The following is a 22,000-nucleotide window of genomic DNA, read 5'->3' as shown; positions in this document are numbered from 1 at the left end:
TGTAATATATCCATCATTTCCATTCACAATAGAATGCAAACATATTTAAAAGCATTACATTAAAACAAGAGACATCCAATTTTTCCATGACGTTTGACAGTGGCCTGTTGTGTAGCATCGCCTCTCCCTAATAACACTGTTCAAATTATAACAACCAATAATGTAATCATACATGAGTGATGGGGTAGTTGTCACACTAATTAATTGAGTACACGTACACTGCCACATTCAATCGTGGTTTCAAAATCTCTTTTAGTATTTTATTCCATTATTGCCAAATTATAATGTTCTTGGCTTTATTACATTCGGAATAGTCAAAAGTATCGTATTATTGGTTGTTAAGCTCCAGCTGAGCCTCTGTCCCTCTTTACCTGAGACATCTGTCTGTTTTTTTGTTTTTTCTGCCTCTTACCAATCTGTTTCTAATTGACCGTTTTGATCGTTTCATTTAAACTAATTACTTTTTCAGGATTTTGTTTCCCAACTTGTGCCAAGTGCCATCAAAGTCAAACGAGCTGATATTTTACATAAGATAAAGGCGTAGGCACTAAAATATTTATCATGAAATGATAAACTTCCTTACTCTCACTGCGTGATATGTTGTCTATTTTGAACTGTGTTCATCATTTCCTCGTGATTTTACATACATGGCTCAACCTATTCCGCCTCATTTGGAACCGGATAGCTCCCAGTATCTCTTCTTGTCTTGGCCTCCGCACTTTCACGCCATTAACTTTGTGTTGCTGAAGGAGTCGGATTAAAGTCACATGGCCCTCGCGGGACTCTCGAAAACTTGAAACAGAATGCCTGACGCGTTGTTACGGTCGCTGGTCCTCGACACATGATGGCGGAGACGGTGATTTCATGCTGCTCTGGGCCATGCCTCGGTCTCAGCAGCGCCTCCCTTTTCATCATTCACCCTCCTGCAGAGATCTGCTCCAGTGCGGCATCAGGAGGTACGCTCCAAACGCCTTCGATCGGCAGGGCGGCGCTTGGTCAACGTGTTCAGACAAAGTCTTCTTGTTCTTTCCAATTTCCCCCGATTTTCTAGGTGTACTTATTCTGGTGCAATTCGGTGGAATTAGGGATCAATATCGTGGATAGATGAATCCACCACGCTTTCTTTCCTGAATCCAGGCGTCGGAACGCTTGACCTTTGATGAAACAGAAACTGTCTCAACCTTCCCGAGAAAATCCTTGTGTGTTTTTCAAGTCTGGTTTGGCTGACGGAGATAACGTGAACCTCGCTTTAATGATTTATTTATTTTTTTTAATTTCCTTCCAAGTGGAGAGTTCAGTCGGACAACACATTGATGAATCACATGCGTAAGAGGATTAACCCACCGAGCACAGAACCATTTGTAATTGACAGCACCATGCACAAATGCCAAGCTCCCATCTGTTACGTTTCTTATCTTCTCCTCACGCTGTCACATATTCAAACAAGTGTGATGAAGCTTTAGCCATGTTGGCCACAGCTGATAGTTAACCTGTTTCCCTCTTTACACTCCAGATAAACCTTTTTCTCACATTCAGACATAGATCAGTAAGAGGTATTTCTGTTAGTCAAATGTGGATCAAACTTTTTTTTTTGTTTTTTTTCTGCTTCCTCAGTTCAAGGTGTGTCCTAAGAGTCAGTGTGTGTCCACGCCGGGCCATCGTACCGACCTTTTCCTGAGGGATCCAGGAAGCGTTCTCATCACGGATTTCTTTGGTAGTGTCCGTAAAGTGGAAATCACCACAGAGGCTGTCAACCTGACGGACCCCATCAGGCCAGTGGAGGACAGGTGAGCTCAATGTGTTTCTTCTGAAACATTACTGTGCACTGCGTCATGGAAAATATGTGAATATAATCAGAACTTTTTTTGATTTAAAGTCAAATTTTGTTTTAGCTCAAACTTATTAACCTCAACAGAAGACAATCATAACTAAACGACATCTGCAACAAAACATTTGATCTGTAGATGTCGATTGGCTTTGTTTGCTTTAACATGTTTTAGCACCGAAGTATCTATTTCTCTTTTATTCTTCTTTTTTTTTTGTGAAGGCCCAAGAAACAACTGATAATTGACACTAAAAACCCTCTTATGACTGAATTTCAGGGTTTTCCAGTTAATTTAGATTTTATGACTGTAGAATTGGCAAAAAAGTTTTTTGCCAATGTTGAATCTCGCCTCTGATTCACTGGTTGCGCCGATAACGTAATGACTAGTATATTGACACAAAGCTATATTTATCTGATTTCTGGTGGTTTTTGAATTGTGTGAATATCAATAAAATTCAAGGACTTGAGAAGTCAGTGATGATGGGACAGAAATGAAAATGTAAAAAAAAAAAGAGGTTTAATAGTTTTTTGTTGAATGTGAAGTTGTTGGGAGCTGAGTGCTTTGTGAGGTGGATTAGGGACAACCAGGATAAAAACCGTAATTGGGGTCAGCCTCTTTGCCTTTTGATGTACCATGAGCCAAATTCGTTTTGCGTGGGATTTCTAACTAACCGGATATTGATTTCTGTTGAGACAGACTCTCAGCAGTGATATTGATTACTCTACTAATGATGTGTTGAGTGGCCTGTTTTAGGAGAGTCAACCCCTCAGTTGTCACTGTGCATCATGGGGAGTCCACAATCTGCACTTTTGGGAAGTCATTTGGCTCTGACACTTCTCATTCAAATAAACTGGCTACGTTAACCTTTGGATTGGTTCTAAAGTAAAATGAACCTGCGTGATTTCTGAGTTAGTTTGGAAAGCTGCCATCTGAACTCCGGTGTGCATTTAGTGATTGGACCAAAAATCAGGTCTCAATCCAGCTTCCCAATGCTTTTAGGTGCAGTAGCAGTTGTTCAGGGGCAGATGCTGGTGATCCTCTATTGTGATACGCCTGTCGCGACACGTTTGTGCTGCTTGAAGGAGGTCCTACTTGGAAGTGGGAAAGGAGAACAAACGGCACAGACTGGAAATGTTTCCATCAGATGATGTGAACAATGGAGGAATTGCTGTTGAGTTTACACACTTGGTGAGCTCTTAGTTAATCTCTTTATCCATGGCCTTACACAAAGTAAGACTGATCCTAATATTACTGTACTACACACATTTGCCCACTAGATGGCTGTAGAGTGCTTTTAAACTTCCTCTGCACTTTGTGACATATTGTTTGTTTTCTCATAGAGACCCTAATCCCATAATAAGCACAATCACCGGGAGTTTGAGGAAGCACACAGCTAATGCAGAAAAAATGTAAACAGATTATATATTGACTCATTAGGCTGCTGATAAGGTCTAGTTTACAGCGCTTGGCCAAAACATGTGATGGAAATTAAAACTTTATTCACGATTATGCCCCCGCAATCCTCTACACCTCTATTAATTTCATTAAGCTGGAATTTAATTGAACCACTGGGACGTTTTAAAGAATCCAATGCAGTTGGCTGCTAATTAGTAATTAGAGGTAATTGTAGAACTGATTTTAGTCATTGGTTGTTTTGGCCTCTGGCAAGTTAGTCATTGTAAACGACTTCCCCTATTACTTTATTATTGATTACGGGGAAGACGGTGGATCTGCTAATCTTAACATGCGACACAGAAACGTGAACAGCAGTGTTATTGGCTGCTGCCCAAATTCAGTCCTAGAGTTTAGTTTTTTGTTTTCTTTTAAATCTCCATATCTGATGCAAGAAACCAGCAATCCCCTGATTCATTTGCTACTGATGCACTACAGTAACAGCTGTGTCATTCTACTTTCAAGAATAGTAGAAGCAGACATTGTGATGGCTTCAAGACCTCAGAAAGCCTAAGAGCTGTACTTTTTTCAACATCACAGCAGAGAATTTATTGAGGATCTTTCACATGTCTATTTTTCCATGATTGTTATAGTTACAGAAACTTGTTTAGTTAAGTAGAAGACAAAAGCATTCAAACCTTGTAAACCATAATGCCATTGCCAAAGCACTTATTATAGAATGGAATAGATGACATTTTTGGACAATATTTTAGGTAGAGGTAAAATTATGGCTGAAATCCATTTTTTAAATTTAAATTATTGAAAACACAATAAATGTAAAGTTTAAAAGACAACTTGTAATAAATTACGGTGCCCAGGTCTTTATAAATGCCTTCAAGCTGAATGGGTCTGCCTGTTTCTGTGGTTGTAGAATGAATTGCTTGTTGCACCTGCTTCTTAGCTTTAATTTCATCATCTTCAGAATGAGCTTAAACTTCAAAATCTCAGACTGATTGGTGTTAAATGACACAATAAATCAGTGTCATCTGTGTGGACACAATACTTGAAGTTCTGAATAAAATTGCAAACAAACATGGTCCTAAAATGGTGCCCTGTGGCATGCCCTTTGTGATGGTTATAAATTCAGATTTCTATATATTTCTTTTTAGAAAGAAATACAGCTGTCCAGAAGAGACAAGCATATGAACCTTGAACACCACAATGTCATTCAATATAGCACTTATGCAATAATCATCCATCCATCCATCCATCCATCCATCCATCATCCATCCATCCATCCATCATCCATCCATCCATCCATCAGTAGTACTCACTACACCTTCGAGTTTCCTGTTTTTGTAATGTTTTATTTGTTCCCTTAATCATACTACTCAAGGTGAGAAAGTTCCTCATTCTGCTCGCTTTTGACCGACTCGAATCTCAAACCGTGGCCCTGGCTGAATAAATTCAGTCACTTCCTCAAAAATCCTCATTTATGCAAAGACACATTTTTAAAATGCGAAGTGTCTCTTTTACCTCAATTACAGCCAAAACGAGCCAGGTGTGCCCCAAAAATTGAAGTTAATTGGGGCTATGATTGTGGTTGGGGAGGACACATCTGCTCTGAATATTATTAAAATGTCCACTTGTATCGGTAAAATGTTGAGTTTGGTAATTGATGATGAATTCAGCAGCTGAATTTATGATTTTTTAATCCCCCCCCCCCCCCCCCCCATTGCTTCTTTTTATATCAAATGGTTAATTGGGGTCATCTTCAACAGATTATGAGTAGCAGCCTACTATCAATAAACACAAGGCCTGCTTTTTCATGTAGTTCCACTAGGAATTAGATTTTATCATCCACTTATTCCAATGCCAGACTGCAGAAACAGGATCTTTAGGAGACGTGTGTCCAAACCCCGACGGTCCAAACCCCGACGTGAATTCAAATATTAAGTTTAAAATTGGCTTAGACTGCATCGTGTTGATGCTTGTATGTCTTCTGATTCGATAGATGTATGTGAGTATACATGTCTGGTCTCCATTTCTACCTTGTTATTATTGAGCGGTCCTAAAGTGCCTTACATCGTTAATCAATCACACACACACACACACACACACACACACACACACACACACACACACACACACACACACACACACACACACACACACACACACACACACACACACACACACACACACACACACACACACAACAAGGCGCTGTCACTCAAGAACACTTCGGCATGTGGACAGGTGGCGTCGGGAATCTATCAAGCGGGCCAAGCCGTCCCCTCCTTTAGTGTGTTCCCAGACGTTCCTCTTCTTCCAGTAGGCTGATGGCACTTGATGGAGAGAGGACGTTTTAATGCATCCTTTCAGTCCGTTTCTGTATGCATTGGCTTATTCGTGTAACAAAGTTGTGTATTCGCTCACTCCCGCAACAGGTGGTTGTTGACCGTAGCCGGTCCTCCCGCAGCATGCGCAGCTGAATTCCTCCCCGGTTGAGTGATGGAGTAAACTTAATGTAACTTTGCGAGCTGCAGCACATTTTTGATTCGAGAGAAGATGAATTGATTATTAACAGAGCACATGTTAAAAGGAAAAGATGTTTGCACTAAAAGATGGCAGCTGAACACAGCAGCCGTACCAGAGCTGGAGTTGGGCATCCATTAGCATCAGCTAAGTGGTTTGATAAATCCTCCCCTCTAAAAATAAAAAAATGAATCTCCTTGTGGTTTGAATTGAATTAAAGCTCACATGTGGTGCTCAGTGAAAAAGGAGGCAGAGGCACAGTAGTGAGATGTTGCTCTTCTCCGTGACACATTTCCAGTGGCAGAAAGAGCTCGCAGCACATAAAGGGCTCAGCGGGACATCGTCTCCCTGCTTGCCAGCCAGTGCCGTTCGCTCCTAAATGCATTCCTGTCTGTCAGTGCAACTTTCACCCCTCCACACAGACGTGTCGGGAAGCAACGGCGTCAAAGAAATGAAGTTGAACCGATGAGCATGAAGAAGGAAGGCCAAGGGAGCAAAAGCCAGAGAGGGGGGGGGGGGGGGGGGGGGGGGGGGGGGTTGAGTTTGAATAATTTGAAGTGAACTAAGAGACAAATGGAAAAGCAGTTGCTCTTCTCAGCAAGTCGGCTGCAGCGCGAGTGTCGCGGCGGCTCATGGTGTGATGTGGCCCACTTTATCAGCAGCTGTCTGGCCCGAGCCTTTGTGAAAGTTAGTCACTCTCTTAAATCGCCGACTCCGCTGTAATCTTTTGCCAGGACTCCTTTGTGTAGCTCTGTGATGCTGCAGGTGGTCTTTACACGCACAGGGACATTTAAAAAATGTTGCACAGTAATAAAAGCGAGTTGGCAGACCCCAAATTAAAATGAGTTTGAGAATTTCTGAAGTGTTGGCTGTAATGACATATTTGTTCTTCTTGTTACACGTTGAAGCTTTGCAACGGGTTTTCTGAAAAACAGTTTCTTCTTTGTAAATAACCCAGACAAGATTGCAAAGTGCTCCTGGTCAGGAACAAAAGACAAAAATGCACAATTTAAATAAGTAGCTGTTAGCGAGGGGAAGAACGGGAGCACGTAGGTTTTCCTCTCAGAAATAACTGAAGATAAACAAGATGAATCAATCAAACTGAGGCCAAGTCCTTAAAGAAAAGCGTCCAGGGAAATCAGATTTTTCAGATTCTCAACCTGATAATTTCAAATGAAAGATAAAGAAGTCAAACAAAAAGTGCATCTATTTTTATAGCAAAGTTTTAAATGGCGTTCAAAGAATGAAGGCAAGCTTAAATCTGCTATTTGTCCGCCTTTTATGTGTGAACTGTTGCTAATTAAACACTTTGCTAATGTTGCTTGAAGGAGTTCGTCCATCTGTAAAGCAGATTTTAACTGTCGCTCAAATGGAATAATCCATTTGAGCGTACATTGGTTAATCTATAGGGGCGAAGTTATAAACAAAGAACTGGTAATTCAACAAATTAAAGATTGCAAAAGTGAATATTTTAATTAGTGCTGTCAAAATTATCGCGTTAATTGTGGCGATTAATTTAAAATGTTCAACTCGTTAAAAGAAAATAACGCAATGAATGCAGTTTTGTTTACTTTTTCTTTCTAACCTTTTGTCACGTGAGCAGCCGGTGGAGGCGTGCGTGCACGTCGCTTCTTTTTGTATTAGTGGATTTCACAGTTTATTATAAGTTCACATCTTGGTTCTATAGATATTCAAAGTCTCAAAGGTGTTGGACCGGCACTCTAACATATAAGTCTGGGTTTTGTTCTATTATATGTTTGTTTCTCTCCGAATTAAACAAAAATATCCACAGTGTTCACCCAAAGTTAAAAGCAAGTATTTGAAGATACTTGTATATAAATATACTATATATACTCATACATGTGTTCAGTCTACATTAATTCCAGGATTTTCCATAAATAAATAACGATTACAAGCTTTAGTCCTAAATTGGAAAAAATGTGATTAATTGCAATTAATTACAGAAAATTGTGCAATTAATTTGTAAAAATTGTTTAAATCGATCGCTCTAAACGTGAGCATTCCTTGGTCAGCAGATGTTTTTGGTCTGTAGGTGGAGATCGAGGAGAAAAAAGTCGCTGCCACTCCGAGCATCTCCTTGAACTTGAGTAAGAGATGTCTCTGCACTATGTGGGTAACCAGTAAAGAGGAGCCAGTTCGGTGTACAGAGGAGAATGCACCTCTTTTCTTGGTATCTTTAGGAAGTGTTACCGCTGCATTGTGAATGAGCTGCAGGCAAAATAAGACAGACCACTGATTTCCTTAGTGGACCACAGTGGGCAAAGTAAGACAAATAAATGCAATTACAGTTGTCGCTTATTTTTTAACATGCAGACGTGATTTCAGATGAAAGAATCCAATACTTGCTTTATTCCTTCATAAACCTGCTAACAAATCTGATGAAACCAACATCGTCTTTGTCTGATTGTCGATTGTTTTCTAGCTTCTTAGTCACTTTTATTCAGAAGTCCATTCATTTCTAATGATTATGCATCGTACGAAACAGACCACAGATAAGTGTTTTTCACATTTTCAAAAGTTTGTCTTTATAGTATTGATCAAATGGCAAAAGAAGGTTTTTTCTGGCTTCATAATTGCCAATTATTTTTTTCTGTGTGGTAAACTTTTTGACTGTCCTTGAGCAATGCACTGGAGTTCAACTTCAGCCCGAGTCTTTACTACTGCTGAAAATGCTGCATGAATGCTTCAGTACAAACATGGCTGCATTTCTAACCTACACTTTAGATGTGCTTAGGGTTCACTTCCTTAAAGGAAAGCAAGAGGCATTTTTCATTTTGCTGTGGCACTCATGTGGTGTTTGTTTGTAGCCTTGCATCCAAGGCCAGTGTACGACGACAAAGTTTCCCAGCAGCAGATTATCAGCTTTTTCTTTGCTGCTGCTGTGGAGAAATCACGTACTTTTACAACATGTTTGTTGCTCAGAAACCACACAGAAACCACGCTTGAAAAAAGTCTTTCGATGATCCGCCACTGAGACATGGCCCTCCCGTTACTAACAAATACTCCTTTACAGCCTTTTCTGTTTTTCTTTTTCATTTATTCTTCTGTGTCAAAACCATATATTCTCCTATTTGTAATGTAGTTTATCCAAGGATGTGTGTCAAGCTTGGAAACCTCTGACCTCTCCATTACTGTAGTAACTTACTTGCTTTCACAAGCAGATTTATCCCCATTGTTGTTGTGGATCCAGAGATTCTTTTCAGTACCAATTAACATTATCACAGCTCGCTTTTCTGTATTTTTTTTTTTCCTTTTATACAAAATTTTAAGAACAAACCAAGAGTTTGTAGCATCAGCAGCAAACATCAACGAACAAACGGTACGAAAGAAACCCTTTGTGACAATTAAGCTTCCGCTCACTTTCATTGATTGCTGTATTGACGTTCACTCAATTTTTAGGAAAAATGACACACACCCACACACACACACACTGGATGGTACAGGGGGGTTTGCAGCTCATCTAACACCTCTGAAATTGCTACAGTAAAATGGTGGTGAGTGGGAAGCTCAAAGAAATGATTTTAGCTTGCAAACCACTTTACAAACGATGATTTTTCTGTTGGTTTAATTTGCCTCGGTTCATAGTAAAACACAGGAGATCCATTCTGATCACACCTGGTATTATCAAGATTTGTGTTTTCTACCTCATATGGCGGGAAAAAAAAAGAAGGTTAATTTGCATCAATTTGTGCAGCATATTACTGACTCTGCTTTGAAATAATGTGTCAATCACACCCTTTGGCTACACACGCTGCCAATAGAAATTGGCTGACTGATTTTCTTCGTCACTGAATAATGCCGTTTTTTTTCTTGAATTTTCGAGAGTGCAATTTGCTCTCATGGTTAAAAGCTAAAAACGTGCTGTTTTGTGCGTGTGTTTGTGTCTCTTTCAGTGCTGTGAGTGGACAGATGCAAGATGCGATGTACTCATACATAGACCAGCTGCCGGTGTCTGAGATCATCCATCAGGTAAGAGACAAATAGAAATCCCAGGATCAGATGGGGACACTCAGAACCACACAAATTATGTCCATATTGTTCACTTTTTGTTGTTGTTGAGAGATGCTTTTTATCTGGAATATTTCTTGTTTTGTGTTATTTATATTTTGATGTGAAGCATGTCCGAGCTCGTCCTCAATTTAGATACAGAGTGGAAAGTTGTGTGCAACATCCACCAACAGATGTCTTTGTGCCGTTTCCATGGTGACAGCTCCAAGTGTGAAATGCAACTGCCTCCTGGTCTCGGTGTGGAGGGGCCACCATGAAATCCTGCAGAATAGATAGGCAGGATTGTGGCAAAGGATTGTGCATTCACCTCATTCTTAAAGGGATTGTGGCTTTCACTCGGGTCGACCTTCACAAATGAACACCTCTCCCGCCTCAATCCACCTTTACAGCATGTGCTCTGCATTCACAAAAGTCTGCCTTTGGTCCTGTATCACTCTCATAAGGCTGCCTGTTATGAGCCGATTAAAAGAATAATTTCATAAAAATTCCACCTCAACTTGTGCCTCTGAAACGTAAAGAAGCCACATTTATCTTTGCCACAGGCAAGAGCAGACACTGTTGTTGCTCACATTTGGGCTTCGTCTGCCTCTGAGCAGCTCGTGCTTTTAACAGTGTGGACTGGCTGATATGAATATGTACCCTGTATTACATTTAATGAAGGTGAAGCACACTCGCAAAAGCTCAAAGTGTAACATGGAGGCTGTGGCTTCTGCTCAACATACATGTGTAGAAAACTATGCAGATAGATGCACAAATATATAGATCGCAGGAATTAAAAAAAACACTTGAACTCATTAACTCCAAATCACCCGTTTCCGATCAAATGACAGCAGAGGAATGAACCACAAGATAGTTACTTGTAATTTTCTTCATTTCTGCAGCAAATCTTTGCCACCTTTTCAGCTCATTGTTTAACAGTCTATAGCTTCACGTTTTGATTTATGTCTGATTATGATGGTACAATAAATGAATTGAAATAGTCTGACTGAAGAGTGTTGAAGGTAAAAAAAGACATTCAGGTAAGGTCGTTTATACAACAGTGTGAAGTGAAAGGGAAAATAGAGACTTCACTCAAAAACTTCCTCTTGGCTTGTTCTAGCACCGCACCACAGTTGCTTCTTCTTCTTCTTTTTTTTTTTTTTTTTTAAATAAAGGTTTTTCCGAATAATAGGGTCCGCATGTCAGCTTTGGAAGAGCTCCCTGCAACATGCTTATTAAGTTCAGCTTGTTTTTCAATGTATTTTTGATTTAATTTTTGGTTAAAATATTACATAATCCATCTTCTGTACTGTTTAAGCACTTTAACTGGAAAGAAAGGTTATTTGGTTCACTTCCCTTTCAGCTGTGCTCTCGGCTTTCACGTTGTTGATTCGTTTAACTTCCATCTCTTGTTACCAGTAATCCAGAGTGAAATATTTGTGCTGTAAATCTGAGACCTAAATATGCTATGCCAATACCGCTGAGGAATTTAAAACATCCTATGTACTTTATATATATATATATATATTTTTTTTTAGAACTGTATTGTTTTTCTCTTGGGCTGATGTCGAGATAAAAAACTGGCCAGCTTAGAATTTGAATAATGTAAGCGATGTACCACTTTAAATTGAATCGGGCCACGTCTTATGCACAGAGATGCAGTGTGTATACATCCCAAACTATTTTGCCATGTTTCATCTGAGATTGTAATGCCTAAATCTTCCTCCCATGCCATTTTGGTACCTCTGAATGATGGTGGATCGATTTCCCTTTAATGCCTGGTAGATCTTGGATAGCCTCCCCTTTCCATCGGGGTCAAGCTCCAAAATTCAGCATTCAGCACCTTGTTAGGTGGCAAGAGGGAGAACTGGAAGTGTTTTTTTGGCCGAGCTGCGTACCTGTAGATATCTGAAAAAAATGACTTTGAGGGATGTTCTTATCTTTTTGTAGTGAGTCGAAAGAGGCAAACGTGCCATCTCCAGAAAGATCCTTGATAAACACCAATCCATTTCTGTGTCATGTTTTGAAAGCGTTGTCAATTTGGGATAGTGGGAACAGGTGATTTTGTATAAGAGGGAGAAGAGTGATTGTATTAGGAAAGTGAAAGTGCTTTCTAAATTGTAGCCACATTTTAAGGGAATTCCTAACAACTCGTCCCAGATTTTTCAGACTTACATTGATAGACAGGGCGCTACTTAGGATGGAAATTGGTGAGATTGGCAAGTTGAAGTCAAGATCAATTGCAGCCTGTGTTGGTCCCATCTCATTTTCATGCATTGATATCCAGTAATTAAAGTTAGAAATGTTGGTTGCCCAGTAGTAGAATAAGAAATTAGGTCGGGCCAGTCCCCCCGAAACTCTTGGGCATCTCTAAGGAAGTTCTCTTAATTCGCGGAGAGGAAGTTCCCCCAGATGAAGTGGGTGATGAGACTGTTTAATTGTCTGAACCATGCCTTGGTTTGCAAGATTGGAACCATTTGAAATAAATACAAGAATCGTGGCAGCACTGTCATCGTCACTGTGTTGACTCTGCCTGCGAGTGAGATGGGGGAGCTTTATCTTCTTTTGATGCGAGGCAGAATGTGACAATTGAGAAGTCGTTCAAATACCTAAACACACACCATGTCATGTATCTTGCAAATGTTAAGTATGTGATTTTCAAAGGATGAGTCAAGCAAGGAAGTTAATATTCTTTGTGGTTAGTCTCAATTTCCTTGGAAAAACTTAATATCTTTTTTTTGCATTCCAATAAAATAAAATGAAATAATTTCATTGTTAGCATTATTTAGCATTAAAAAAAAAAAATATAGAAACTTTTAAAAGTGTATAAGTTCTCTGAGTGTGTGAAGCTGCTCAAACAATGACTACCATTAGTCAGTTACCACTAGTAATGATGCATTAAAAGGGGCTAGGACCTTCTGCTTGTATATATAATAGGCTGACAAAGCATCAGTTATCCTCAAAGAGCTCACCTCGCTTCTCCCAGGAAAAGTCGATAACTGTGATATTCAAAAATGGGCTGAACTGTCCTGTGGCCTCGATTTAAACAGCTCGGTTGCTTGGCGCTGTCCTCAGCTCGCATACCAACAGTTATCATGAGACCCAACAAGCGAGAGCTTCTTGAACAATTTGAATGGGACCTTTCTTTAAGAAAATATACGAATATTCAGCAAAATTGACCCCAAAAACCATTTTCATATTTCTTTACTTGGAAAATAGACTGCTTTATTTTTACAAATTGATCTAGTATTTCAAAATGAAATTTTTTTTCTTTTTTCCATTAAAACAATTTTACCAATAGTGAGTGGCACAGAGATCTGAAATTGCCACAATTGAAAATGTTTGAACTTCAGCGACCGCGGTGACGCGGTAGTTACTGTCATTTGATTTGACGGTCATGTTCATTTCCACATAGCGGACAGCAAGCTGCTGGTCTTGATAGCAGAGGTCAATTTGCTTGAATGAAGCCAGTAGTTCATAAAAAAAAAAAAAAATGCTCGGGTTCCCCTTTCTGAAAACACTGCTGGCTTTCAACCAGTTTGCTGTGAGCACACAGTCGGCTGGCCTAAAAGAAATGACGCTGACCACAGGCCTGAGCTCTGTCGGGAGTTTGAGTGTTGTGATGGCAAACAGGAGGGGTCTCCACAGCCAGTGGCATTCAGTGGAATCAGCTCAAGGCTGCCTCCAAACACAGGCCAGGTTCAGATCCGCTGGCCTTTGCTCACACCTGAGCGCCTGTACAAACCGTGCTGAAGTTGTCTTCCTCCTCTGTCCGCTTACCAGCTTCATCTCTGGGCTCACTGTTCTATCAGCCCCTCCCGTCTCTTCACCTCCGTACCGCATTTCCTTGAGTTTGTGTTCACCACCCAGCACCTGCCTCCATTCTTCAAATGCACCCGCACGTACACACAAACACGCTAGTCAACCCGGCGACCTCTGGCAGAGATTTCGATTATCGGCTAGCACTCCTGCTGGGTTGAAGATGGGAGTCCTGACAGACTGAATCATCTCTCCGCTCGCTCACCATCGTAAATCTGCACTGCTGCGGAGTGACCAATGTTCATCAAGCCTATTGACAGCTGTCTTCTTTTTGATTAGCTGTCATATGGTGAGCAGCACTCGCTGAGATATCTCTATCTCCATGCGGCGGAGGCAGCAGCTCCCTTTGTTGCTGTTGATCAGATGCACTCGACTGAAGAAATAGATGAGATTGAATCTCATAAGATTTCTAAAATGTTCCCATGGAGGCTGTAGTTTATTTAAACTGCGCCACTGAAATAAAAACAAATCTTTGTATTGGGTTTATCTTTTAAGAAAACTAGTTTTTCCCCTTTTGCTTGCAGACCGTGTGATAACTTGTAAATATAAAAGTCATCGGCGTGACTGACAGTAGGAATATAAGGCGCTACTGTATGGTGGCGGACTCCCCCTCGTGTGTGTGTGTGTGTGTGTGTGTGTGTGTGTGTGTGTGTGTGTGTGTGTGTGTGTGTGTGTGTGTGTGTGTGTGTGTGTGTGTGTGTGTGTGTGTGTGTGTGTGTGTGTGTGTGTGTGTGTGTGTGTGTGTGTGTGTGTGTGTGTGTGTGTGTGTGTGTGTGTGTGTGTGTGTGTGTGTGTGTGTGTGTGTGTGTGTGTGTGTGTGTGTGTGTGTGTGTGTGTGTGTGTGTGTGTGTGAAGAGTTGATTATTGCCTTGTCACCGGTGGCAGTTGTCTGTCCAGCGGTGACAGGGTGCGGCACTTCATCCTGCCACCTTCTCTTTGCAACTTCTCACATCTCATTCCATTGTCAGGGCCTAATCACAATATGCTCACTTCACAACCTCACAAGGTGTTTTCTCTCTCTCTCTCTTTCTCCCTCTTTCTTGTGTATTGTACTTTCTTTTCTTTTTTTTTATTAGTCCTCACTGCTGTGAGTCCTGGTCTCTGGCGTCAAATTGTTATTTGTTCTTTCGCCAGCTTGACGCCACCCCATACGGCTCCAGAGAATTGAAAATGGAAACAGTGAAAATGAATGCTTCGCCTCCCCTCCCATCCGTTGCCAAATCCCCCCCCCCCCCCACTCAAGCTGCAGCAATGGCACTTTTCATATTGTGGATGTTGGGATTTGGCGGATCACAGACCAAACCCGCTCTCATAATTGCTGCTTAATCAAATAGCAGTTGGAATTTGCTCTGATACTCGGTGTCGAGAAACAATATCCACGAGAAAAGCAAAACATGTTTCATGAGAGAATAATGCACCCACTGCTTCGAATAGCTCAGCACTTGCCGGGGCCTTAAATGTCACGGCGATGCAGCGAGGTGTCCTGGCAGAGCACTGCGGCTGCTGCTGCTGCTGCTGCGCCTTCATCCCACAACATAAATTCACTGCAGCTTTGACCTTGGAGTGCTGGTGTTTGGCAGGGCGTTTCAGACCTCCCTCAACGGCCATTAGCATCCTGCATGGCCATGTTAATTAGCTCCAATCAATCAGATGGGTAGCTGTTAATTGATTTTACTGGTGAACTGAACGCGCTACACAATGCGTCTGTAATGCAGACGGCTCTGGAGCAGGTCTTTGGCTGTGGGATGTAAATGGTTTGGAGTCGGTGAAGGTCGGCGAAACATTTGCCGTTCTCCCCCCTCCTCCTCTCACCTTACCTTTGTTCGTTCTGGTATCTGTCGACTTCAATTTAGATTTTTTTTTTATTTTCTTTTAAAAGCTGCTTTTTGTTTCCATTTGTTTCATTTCTTGGTGAAAATCTCTCTGCTCGTCGAAAAAGGAGTTTTTAAACTGAGGAATGTGTCACTCGTCGAAGCGATTGCCGACTGACAAACAATTAGTCATTTTTATAATTAAATTCGCTGACTGTCGTCGTGCAGAAACTCCAGATGTCGACTGGTGTCAAATTCTCTGACGTGAGGATTTGATGCTTATCTGTTTTATACGATTAGGAACTCTTAGTAAATTTCCACTGCTGCTTGGACAAAACAAGAAAATTCAATCTAATATTTGGACAATGGAAGCTTGGAATGCAATCTCTCACAGCTCAGCTCATTTTAGACAAGATCGACGCCAACCAACCAAAGCTGTTATCTCCGTTATTTTTATTGATGCTGGAATACCAGGACAAATGGGTATAAAGAAAATGTTATTCTAAAGAGCATTTTCCGGGGAGTTTTTGTTATCACAGATCAATTCATTAGGTACATCAGGTCCAGTATTGCTATCGATTCCACTGTTACAAAGCTAAAATGTTCATTTTTGAAGCTGTAGTTTTTGAGTTTTTCTCTGGACTACAATAAATTGTCAGGATCTGGCTTGAAAGTCATGACAGAAGGAGAGGAGAGGCGGACCTACGACAAAATCCTTCTTTGTTTACTGAATTTGTAGTTTATCAACGGAGCGAGCTAAAACGGCAGCAGGGTGTCGTCGTCATTCCAACAGTGGAAAGCGCATGTATGTGTGGGTGTAAGTAATTTAACTTCTAAAGTATATTTATTTATTTATTTATTTATTTATAGCTTAACCTCAAAATTGAGCAGATCGTTCAATCGTCTGTCTTGCTCAAGCAAAACCCATAATTTTCACCACGTTGAAGGCAGGGTTTTGAGTGTTGGAGTTACTGGTGGGAGTTTAACGCTCGCTCGTCTATATTTTGTGGCCTGCGGAGGTCGGAGGTCAACCAAAAATGGTCCAATCACAAGCCGAAGAGGAGCTTATCGCCACCAACGGCTAGAAAAGCAACATGATTTTGATATCAAGCTACAGTCATAGCTTGATTCTTCGAAACACAAATTTGAATTACATTGTAGTCTGATTACTACTACTGAGCCTTTAAGTGTAAAATGGTAAGAAATAGTTTGTACTTTATTACTGTAATTAAGTCGGTTTCTCAGCTCTCTGCTTTGAGTCGTGATATTTTTTTGGAGCGATGAAGTTACATCTATAAAGTTGAAATCCAGGACGCCGTTTCTGTGTCTAATATGAAATTCCTTCTGAAATAACATCCAAATAGTTTGTGTTGTGCCGGGTTATATTTATTACTTTCTTTAAATGTACAAAATAAGTGTGTCTCAAAACTAGAATACGAATCATGATCTTTTTCATTGAAATGTTTAGGCTGCACTATTCATTCTGTCATTGTAATATGATGACAGTAATTGTGTGTTCATACATAAATTCATGCACTTTTCTTTCTACCACCAAAAATGTTCAAGATACTTTGAAAGGCAGTGTACAGGAATATAGTTAAAAATGCATTTTTAGTATTTACTTTTGTACTTCACTATATTTAAAGAACCAGTGCTTAGTACTTCTTAGGTAAATAACTTAAATTGATCCTTTTACTTTTACAAACATCTTTTCTACAACAGGTATTTGTACTCAAGTAAAGATTGCGATTATTTGATCAACTCTCCTTTCATTTAATCACTATATGTTATTTACTTATTCGTTTTTTACAAAAAACATTCAATGTTTGATAGTAGATTGTCAGACGGGGATTCCCAAACTCTGAAATCTGTCTGGCTAAAGTTTTATATATAAAATGGGAATGATTAGATGTCACTGAGCGTCATATAAATAGTGTCTGTTCTGTGTGAATGTTGCTCTCTTTCTTCTAACATTTTGATACTATTCTCTCCCCTCTCACTTTCCTCTTGACATATGCTCCTCTCTCTGCCGGCTCTGCTGACGTGGCTTCTTGTCACAGTCCATCCATCTCCCTTTGCTCCTTCTTACCCAGGGCCCCCCCCCCCCCCCCCAATCCACGCACATCTCTGCTAGCAATTGTCATAGAGGTCAACTGCCCCTGATGGCCACACACTCCCAGTCACCTCTCATGAGTGTCTTCAATGGGCCTGCGCCTCCTGCTCCGGGTGTTTAACCCCTCGGCTCCGCTCTGCTCCATGTCCTCCATATTGTCACTACGTCCGCAGCCAAAAGTCTCCCAACTCTCATTTCTGCGAAGTAGATCTTATGCTTGTAGTGCAACGAGAGCGAAGCGACCCCACACACACTGAATGTGTGTCAAGCCCCGAGTAGACGGCGTGAGAAGCCAGTGACCGTGCAATGACACAGTCTGAACCGGCACATCAGTTTCCATGTGATTATGTCAACATCGCAGTGGCACAGATCTCTGATGTCAGCGCGTCATGTCCCTCTGACCAGAAAACACAGAGGATGACGGCTGCAGCGTGCTGGCAAATTTAATTGGGATTTCGGGAGATGTCACTGTTTCGGCCGAACCCGAACAGACGTGTGCGTTCAGAACTCTGAGGGCTCAGCTTGCAGTGTCAGCAACACATCAAACGCTGCTCTGTTGCTGTATAATTGTGACTAATATTAGGCATTGAATGATTCTGGAGGCATCCAATGATATGCATGTTAGGTTTAATTGCTGGCTTTGAATTTGTCGTGGATGGTGTCTGAACTGAAAGAAGGAAAAATCCTATTCACTTAACCACAAAAAAAAAAAATCTGCTATAGCGGCACTCTCCAACACGATTGCCGATGCTCATACTGATATCAGTTTCAATCTAATCAGTGCCATGAATATTTTACAAAGTCTTCTATTATCTTGATGCTGCAGTGCTTTTTGTTATGGACACAGGGTGCACTGCCAGTTTTAACTAGTTCTGCCAAGCATTTACACGGAAACAAAAACATTTGTCAGCAGCAAGTCGACCATACATGTTCCACTCTGTCACTAACTAATATTTACTTTTACGTTACCTATGCTGACTACAAGTCAATATTTTTTTTTTATCCCTACCCTGAGTGTTGAGAAGGACTTCTATCAGAAGGTGAAAGCTGTGTCATGTGCACTTGTGATGAATTAATCTAATAAATGATCTAATGAAGGTCATTCAGAGATGATGGCTGGCTTTGAGGTTGACAAAGTGTGGCACCATTACTTCATGCAGCTTCAGACCTTCACCTAATCTTCTGGATTTAGTGGTTTGTTACACAGGCCCCCCATGTGTTTTCTCTGTGATGCCTCCCTCTTTATTATCCACGTGACCCAGCTCCAGTCACTGCGTTCATTAAAAGCTGGCAGTATAAAAGCCTCGGAGGACACGGCGCAGCCTCTTTAGGCCACACGAGTGTGTGTTTGGCTTGTTGGTAGTGTACCACATTCAGTAGACAGATGCTTTTTTCTCTTCTTCTTTTTCTTTCAGACTGATGAACCCAGTGAACTAGAATGAGTCCGTGTCCCTGTTTGAGTTATTCTTTGTTTCTTATCTGCCTGATTGTTTTGGTGAGTTTCCATTTTAGAGCATTTATTCAGCTAATAGAATTAGAGGCTGGTGAGGTTAAAGCAGCAGCATGTTTGGGTCACAGTACTGCTAATTGAGGTCATTTCTCAATAATTACAGTTTTGGTAAATCCTTGAGGATAAATTGCTCGGTGTTAGTGTTTTGTTGTTACCTGTAATCATCCTTCTAGTGTTGCGTTTTGTCATGTATTTCTTTCTTTCAAAGTTCTTTTTATTTTATTTTAGAAATAAACAGATACAATAAGATCCTGCCCCACCCTCCAACCCCTATCCCCTGCTGTCACTTGGTGTTCCGCAGGCTACAATACTAGATATCAATATAAACTGTCTATACACAATTATAATGTACATACAAATGCATCTATGACCCAGACCCTCTGATGTAGAAGCCCTGGTCTGAAGTCTGCTTGTTCATTTATTCACTGCTGTCAAAGATTATCAAAAAGGATCTTATGTTTTCTAGTTTATACACAGTTTAGATTTTTAACTACGTGGATAATAGTGTTTTCTGCACGGTTTCCCCACAACCTGAATGTCCTCCCCTATAATTGTTATTTTAAATTATTATGTAGTTCAGGCTTATACGAACACAAAATTGCGGGATATCATTGTTGCTGTGTGTTTTAAAATCCTGTCTGATAAACCCTGTACAGTTTCCTGGTCCCTGAGCATCATTGAGTTTCTGGCGAGCGCAGCGTTACAGTGCCTGAAAAAACCCCCCACATGATTACTTATTCTAGTATTTGTAAAACCCTTCACACCATTCTTACATCAACAATTTCCCCATAGATGAGAGATGATGGTGTGATTGGATTTGATAAACATTGGCCTCACTGCACTGAAAACACACACACACACACACACACACACACACACACACACACACACACACACACACACACACACACACACACACACACACACACACACACACACACACACACACACACACACACACACACACACGCACACGCACACACAGAATCAGTTCATGTAAATCCCATATCTCATGTAAAATAAATGAAAGGATTCCAACTTTGTCAGAAAACGGCGCGTTCTCAAAAGACCTCTGCGTTTGTTGTAGGCAGCTGATGACAAAACGGAGGCCTTCACACGGGACTATTTTTGGACTAAACGCCGAGTTCGACGTCTGTTAGTCTGATGTCAAAGAAATGAGACCAAGATCCGTCTTTTGTCTGACATGTTTCCTGTGGTTTCTGTCAATCTCTCACAAAAACCACCATTTATTCAGTTGCTAAAAACATCCCGTTTCTCACTTTGAGCCTCATTGTCTCTGTCAAGTCAGTCAGCTGAGGCGCCGAGCTCCTGGGTTCTGTCTGACACAATTGACTGAAGATATACAGTGCAGGGCGAAAGCATCTGTGACTGAGTGCAGGAAATTAACATTAAACGGGAACATAAGCATGAGTACAAATATTCATTGTGAGCTGGATTTACCTTTCTTTTCCTATTTTAATCAGTTTGCCTTTGGCGGTTGTGGCGAGACATCAAACCGTCAGTAGCAGGATATTTTGGGCGTTATCTGTCGTGTTAACGCCACTTCTAGAATAAGCAGCTTTCCATCTTAGACCTGGACTCCTAACTCGGTCCAGCTCTGCGCCTGCCCTGCAGCCCAGGTGTGATGTGGTTTCTGCAAACCACAACTCGCCCTTGGTGCTTTTAGCATTCTGGATGGCAGCGGAGCTTCATTGATTTGACTTGATTGAGCTGTTAAATAAATTTGGAGTGAGACGTAATCTAATTTTAGTTGCCCCCTCGGTCTTTCCACATTCGGAATTGGCAGCGTTGTCACGTAAGCCGGAGTTTAGATTGAAGCGACAGCCTTGAGCAGAGAGTGCGCCGCGTGGAGGCTCGAGAGCACAGCCCAACACGCTTAATGAAAATTACCTTCTCGCCCAAGTCACTAAGAGGTGTTAAACTAATAAATTATATGGATCGTTTTCACGAGGTAGAAGAGCATATTCATTCCTCTGGAAGTGACACTGCAAAGTGACAGAAGTCTAAAAGTCACACTCGACACCCAACACAGTACTTTCAGCCCCTCCTTTTATAAATATGAATATTTATTATATATACACAAACACAGCCGAGAAGTTATCTCTATATACTGTATGCTACTTCAGCAGCTATTAAACTTGTAGCTTATATATACGAGGATATTCATCAACATGGAATTGCTTATTTAAGTTTAATCTCAAGGCGATTCGGTTTCTTCAAAAATGAAATTCCAGCAGTCGGCCACCAAGATTACATTAAATATCTTTGTATCTGCATGGTGAATAAGTTACTACCTCATTTAAGGGAGTTGTAATATTGTGCCCAGCGGTTCCACAAAATTGCTATTTCTCTTAAGCCACTGGAGTCGTTCACATTACTGAGCGAAGATTTAAATGATGGTTTTGGGGATTTCTCAAATCTTCCCTAAATATAAATCCAGAATACTTAAGTGGAGTGTTATGAAGTTTACTTATGCATGTATTTATTAGGATAAAAGCCCTAAAAGCAGCTGCAGGTACAAACACCCAAGCAGAGCAATACTAACTCCTGTACAGCTGCGTCACTTTTTCTTTCATTAGCAGCTTATTTTCGATCACTTCAATCAATATAAACAAGTTACGTCTTTTATTCATGCAATGAGCGTGTTTGCGAGATGTAAGCCGTCAAGTCCTCAGCCAACCATTTGTTTCTGCTTTTCTTTCAAGGATTACTTCCCAGCTTTGTCTGTTTGCCTGTGAACCGCTGAGCCCGATTTCAGCTTTTCACCACTTCTGTGGAGCACGATGCGTTTCATTGGTCTCACTCCTTTAAATTGACGAGAGCTCATAAATGCATTAACTTTGCACCGGTCCTGCACGTGTTGCTGCAGGCCCTGTTGGCTTTAAGAGTTTTGTTAGAGGTGATGAAATGCACTATTTGTTAGTGCGCAATCGCCTGAAGAGCGTAAACGGCTCTCCTTCTT

The 22,000-nt window shown here is 40.9% G+C and overlaps 1 protein-coding gene across 2 annotated transcripts in view; it reads left to right on the top strand.

Annotated features, from left to right (window-relative positions):
* pigk (phosphatidylinositol glycan anchor biosynthesis, class K) overlaps positions 1-22,000 on the top strand; it is a 92,560-nt gene that overhangs the window by 10,802 nt on the left and 59,758 nt on the right. For both annotated transcript variants that reach the window (XM_080463290.1, XM_080463289.1), the window contains exons 9-10: positions 1,615-1,787; positions 9,671-9,746. In XM_080463290.1, coding sequence (XP_080319416.1) covers positions 1,615-1,787; positions 9,671-9,746 — 249 coding nt within the window. The remainder of the gene's footprint in view (positions 1-1,614; positions 1,788-9,670; positions 9,747-22,000) is intronic.

This window comes from Lipophrys pholis (genome assembly GCF_963383615.2).
Source record: "Lipophrys pholis genome assembly, chromosome: 1".
In the NCBI taxonomy this organism is placed as follows: Eukaryota; Metazoa; Chordata; class Actinopteri; order Blenniiformes; family Blenniidae; genus Lipophrys; species Lipophrys pholis.
Note: the sequence above shows the minus strand (reverse complement) of the source record. Positions and strands in the feature narration are given on the sequence as shown.